Genomic DNA, 5,808 nt, shown 5'->3' with positions numbered 1-5,808 from the left:
CCGTTCCTTCTTATATGCTCCGTAGCCTTTATTCTTCAAAATGCATAAATCCTATTCCCATAACATGGTGAATAATGATTTTTAGGGTGTAAAAATGTCAGCACTAGTCACTGTCATGTTGTGTGGAACTGACAGACATGTTTGGCATGGTGTACTCCATGGATGTCACCTTTTGCCAAGATACTTCCCTTCAGGAATTTGGTGTCACGGCGTAATTTTTCCCTTTTTTGCGAATTATGTAAATTTCGTTAAAGGGTAATATATGAATATTAAGTTGATATCAAGTATATCGGGCATCTACATACGACATCAAGAGCTAGTCGAGATATCCATGATGCACTCATACAAATTATTTAAAAAGGAAGATAAAAGACAACTCTAAAATTCAAGCACGAACTGTCAATAGCACACAGTAGCACAGGGGCGGAGCTTTGTTGGGGCTAAACCGGGCCATGGCCCGCCCAGGTTTTTTTACAATTTTTATACCTATACGCGATGCTTCGTAACTGTTGTACGATGGATCGATCGGTCGCCAATCCAAGCCGCCATGTTACGTGCGCACACATCACGAGCAGAGTTCGGCAGCCGGCCAGGACTCGTGTCGACAGCCAGCCTCCACCAGCCTCGACCTCGCAGATCGGATGATCTCCTCACTGCTAAACGCATGCTTCCTGCTGCTTGCGCTATGGCTCCGCCCGCCTCCACGCCATCGGTATCCTGTCATTGTGCCGCCCAAATGCCTCTGATCCCTGCCTTCGCTGACCAGCTAGTACTGTCCGTCCGCTGCCAACGCTGAGCACCGTGTCGCTGGATAATTTCCAATTATCTCGGGGTAGTGGATTTATGTTATCCATTGATTGAACTGAGTATAAGTAATGCATTTCATTATCAATTCATATGTGAAAATGGAAGGTAAAGATCTATTTTCTCTTGGTGAATCAGCAGGTTGCTCGTATCTAACAAAATACTTTTTGTTAAGTGCGTTTTAGTGTACCCCCACACAAAAAGTGCATTTTAGTGTAAGAAGATCACTGAAACAAGGCGTGATAATGTAAATATTAGTATCTTTCCCGTAACTTTTTTTGTTAACATATAGGATGACAATTCAATGAGAACAAAAGCTATTGAGTATTCACAAATGCCTAAAAATTTGTGATCTTCTTTGGTCTGACCCGCCTAACTTTTCCTTTGAAGCTCCGCCACTGCAGTAGCATACAACAATTTCAACCTTGGCAACAGTCCGGACAGCAACAAATGTTCTCCAAAACAACAGTGCTGCATCTTCAAAAAAAGGTGTCATGTTGATGCAAAGTCATCTTTCGGAAATATCATGTCCACACACACCTTTGATGGAAGGAAATAACACTTGTTATGTGTTGTTTCAATTGAAGCTATCATCCTCGTGGCCCCAACATAGTTAGATTGAGACAATATATGTGAAAAAAATTAAGCAAATTAGCTGGAGTATTATATTGCGCGCCTTTCTTCATCAGTTCGGACTTTTGGAGTAATTAGCTGGAGCATCGATTTATATGTTATTTTTTCTAAAAGCATTTCTGTGTGTCAGCAAGATATGTGTGTACAATCCACAAAATTTAAAATCCAAATTCAGTCTATCCATGGAAAAGCAACAAAAAAAACAGTTTTACTGATCTAGAGTAGCTGGGAATAGTGTCACCAGAAAAACAAATTTGCGTACGCTATTCACATCTGAATTTATTACTCTATGACTCTGTGTGTAGATCAAATTCAGGTTTAAAAAATTGTAAGATTACAAACATATATATCTCGTTTATACAAACAATTATTTTCGAAAACATTTACACTATTCTGGGTGCTATTGCTACTGTGCACTTGTAGCTCTCTCCCGTGTGGCTGTCGTTGGATTACGACAATCTCCAACCTTTTTCGTGGTGGGCCGGGTTCATCTCGTAGCAGCCACGGCCGGCCGGTCCGCCGTAGAAATCGCTCAGGCGGCAACGGAACCCTGCGCAGGCGCGGCGCGGCTAATAAAGGGGTCGCCGGGAACCGGCGAACCGCGGCAGGGGATGCGAGGTCCCAGCGGGAGCCGGCGGAGGAGGGCCCGCCGGACTCGCCAAGGAAACGCCTACCCCCCATGCGGGGAGTCGCCTCGAGGTAAGAAGCAAAGAGCACATGCATTTAACTGATCTGAATCCTATCCCCCACTTCTCATCAGCCCAAAAATGAATGCGTGTGCTCTTTCCTTCTTACCCTCGAGCCGACTCCCGGAACCAGAGTTGGATTTGCGATTGCACCTACAGAGGTTTGTTTGTTCGGGTCGATTGTATGAGTTCCCCGTTGCCATGTTCTGAGATCTGAACCCATGACATGAGAACTGATTGACAAATGATGATTTTGTGAATCAAAGTAGAAAGTAGTACCACCGTTTTAGAATAGTTCTACTTTTCTGCATATTTTCCTACTGGCGAAATTCAAGTGTGTGCTTGGGGGGTGCCCGGAAGATGGAATGTAACTGCAAAATTCAACTACGCATTTTGGCAAACACGCTGATGGGGTACTTCAGATGAACCAAGATTAGACCACTGACACCGGTTTTTACCAAGTTTTTGTTTGTTTACTCTTGTGCGTGTGCGTGGGGGGCGGGTTAGCTGGTTTACTAGTTTTACCAAGATAATTCATAAACTACTCCGGATCAAGGCTACATCAGCATTGACATGAACGAGATAATAAACTGTGTTTAATAAGATTGGCGACAATGGAAGGCCTCTCCCAGTTAGATTATCTGAAACGCTTTGATGTATGGTCCACTGTGGAATCTTTCTCTCATCCTATGGTCAACTCTTGGGTTCTCACAGCCTCATTTGTCATACTAGCTGGAAACGATTATCCTGATGTAGTTTGTCCCCTTGCTTATTTCACTCTGTTAAAAGATTGTGGCTTTGTCAGGTCACTCTAGTTTAGAATATTGTTGGCGAGGCATACCCAATTCTTGATTAACAAGCTGACTTTGTCTTAATCAGCATGGTCCCAGCTATCAGTTACTAGCGATAATACGAGAAAAATAGGGAACCGATAGACAGGATAGGAAGCACCTATCTGAAATAGAAATTTAACACGGTAGAAGATAATGTACAACAAGGGGATAACACTTGAACGGAAAGAGATATGAAGTGACCTGCAGATGGCATACAGTGACACAAAAGTGTCCACATATAGCACATACTAATCAGAGAGTTGAAACATAAACCAATTCTGTAAGTAAGAACCGACTGCCGTCAGTCTTTTGGACTTCATAATCACATTCAGCATCGCATGCACGACAGACCACGCAGATTGAGATTAAGACAACTTGCTAATTAAAAATGAAGTCATCCATCTTGCTTAGTGCCGCTCTTCCTTCAAAATAGCTCATGCACAACAACCAAAGGCAGAGCAGACCAGGATAAGCAAAGGTGACACATCCTAGAACTCCAATGGCTGATGAGTCATGGAGGTTGCCAAACTCTGTGCAGCAACTGGCTGCAACCGTGCAAGAGCCGCCGAGCCGGTACTTGCTTAGAGAGCATGAAGATCTTGGCGGGCACCTGGCTGGTGCCGAGTTACCAGAGCTGATCCCAACCATAGATCTCGACCTACTATCTGCATCCAACGATGCAGAGGAAGCCACCAAGCTGCGATCTGCGTTGCAGAGCTGGGGATTCTTCAAGGTCAGCTTTTCCTCCTTATCCTACCCTTCTCTCTTGTCTTTGTGCATCTCACGACGCATAAGTTGCAAGAGTTGGCTATTCCATTATCTCAGGGAGAAAAAAAATCTTTGTCTTGCATTTTTTACTTCTAGAGTACTTGCTTTTCTATGACACGCATCAGCCTGTGTACCAGGTTTCTAACCATGGAATGGAGACCTCTTTGATGGATTCTGTGATGACTGCATCAAGGGAATTTTTTCACCTACCACATGAAGAGAAGAAAAAATGCAGTAACCTGATAGGCGGGAAACATTTCCAGGTAGAAGGGTATGGAAATGACCAGGTGAAAACTCAAGATCAGATTTTAGACTGGTCTGATCGTCTGCATCTTAGAATTGAGCCAGAGGGTGGGAGAAACCTTGCACATTGGCCAACACATCCCAAATCTTTCAGGTAATCTATCAGCGGCACCGTGTCACAGATACCTGTGTTCAAATGTTTCTTTCTTTGTTGTCTGTTTTGTAGAAGAAAGTTCATTTGCTTATTTATGTCTTTTTCTTTGCGGGTTTGCTTATTTATGTCTTGAGTGACATGGGCTACAGAAACAAAACAGACACTAGTAAACTAGGCTTGGTTTAATTGGACTACCTGAGCTCTGTTTGCAGGGATGATCTGCACGAATACGCATTGAGATGCAAGAGAATCAAAGGCGAAATCCTTAGGGCAATAGCCAAGCTTTTGGAGCTTGATGAAGACTGCTTCGTTAATCAGTTTAACAGTAATGCACGCACTTATGCTAGATTCAACTACGTCCCGCCGTGTCCAAGACCTGATCTTGTCCTGGGCGTCAAGCCTCACACGGATTTCTCTGTTCTCACGGTTCTTCTCATGGACAAAGATGTCGCTGGGCTGCAATATCTTAGAGATGGAACCTGGTACAATGTTCCAGCTGTGTGTAAGCACACCCTGCTGATCAACATTGGTTTTGCAATGGAGGTGACTATCTCTGAACCTCCAGTAAATTGTCTCCCATATGATACCACTATACTCAAATTCTTGATGAGTTTCACCTGACCATTTCTCTGGCAGATAATGACCAACGGGATCTTCACAGGGCCAGTGCATAGAGTTGTGACTAATGCCGATAAAGAGAGGATATCAGTGGCCATGTTCTATGGTGTGGACCCTGATCAAGAGATTGGGCCAATAGCTCATCTGTTGAGTGATGAGCAACCGGCACGGTACAGGAAAATGAAGGCCAAGGACTTACTAGTCACGCAACTTGAACATTTCTCTCAAGGCCGAGGAGCACGAATAGCCGATGCATTCAAGATCTAAGTGAGATAACTGTACTTTCATGCCACAGTACCCATTGGAAAGTAAATAATTGATGAACTTACAGAGGATGAATCTGGTTAAAATGAAGAATTAGTCCGGTTTATGTTTGAGTTTGCATAAATACGCTCTGTGAACACTTCCATATTCTCTGATCAGCTCAGTGTCCCTTCCCTTCCTTCTTCTGTACTAGTTTTTTTTCTTAAAAACATATAAATCATATCCCCATGAGTGAATAAATCATTTTTATGATGTTCAAATGTTGACGCCAGTGTTAGGACCATGTTGCATGAGACTGACAAAGACATCTTGGCATGGTGTACTCTGCATGGATGCCACAGTTTGCCAATACATATATCATGGGAATTCGGTTTCATGACATAAGTGTGGCCGATTCTTTTTTAAAATATTAGTTTATTATTTATGAAATCTTGAAACTATGTTACTGAATCCTAGGAACTTGTCAAACTCCTAGATGTGGATCGTGAGGTTGAGCACCGGCGAAAGCGTCCGCCGCAGGTCGCTCCTCGGGTCCATTGCCGGGTCCAGCTCGTCGACACCGGTTATGGCCAGCGAGTATTCCAGAGCCTTAACTAGTGATTTCGACAATCGCATTAGGCCAACATGTCAGTCCAGCCTCACAATTTCTAATTTGACATAATGCCGTCCAAAGAGCGTAATCTGTGATCTCTCCTCCGGGTTTTAGCAGTTGGGAGATGATCTAGAGGCCTACTACAGCCACGTGCATTTATAGTTTTATTCGAAACCCAAGAAAATCCGCTGATGCATAGCACAGAAAATGTCA

The 5,808-nt window shown here is 43.5% G+C and overlaps 1 protein-coding gene across 1 annotated transcript; it reads left to right on the top strand.

Moving 5' to 3' along the window:
• Positions 1-1,899: 1,899 nt before the first annotated feature.
• LOC125525402 (codeine O-demethylase-like) lies at positions 1,900-5,257 on the top strand. The gene is made up of 4 exons (XM_048690402.2): positions 1,900-3,689; positions 3,862-4,121; positions 4,334-4,664; positions 4,758-5,257. Exons 1-4 carry the CDS (start codon positions 3,456-3,458, stop codon positions 5,004-5,006), a joined length of 1,074 nt encoding a protein of 357 aa, XP_048546359.1. The 5' UTR covers positions 1,900-3,455; the 3' UTR covers positions 5,007-5,257.
• The last annotated feature ends 551 nt before the right edge of the window (positions 5,258-5,808 follow it).

The sequence above is a fragment of the Triticum urartu genome, chromosome 7A (genome assembly GCF_056163025.1).
Source record: "Triticum urartu cultivar PI428250 chromosome 7A, HENAU_Tu73, whole genome shotgun sequence".
NCBI lineage: Eukaryota > Viridiplantae > Streptophyta > Magnoliopsida > Poales > Poaceae > Triticum > Triticum urartu.
Note: the sequence above shows the minus strand (reverse complement) of the source record. Positions and strands in the feature narration are given on the sequence as shown.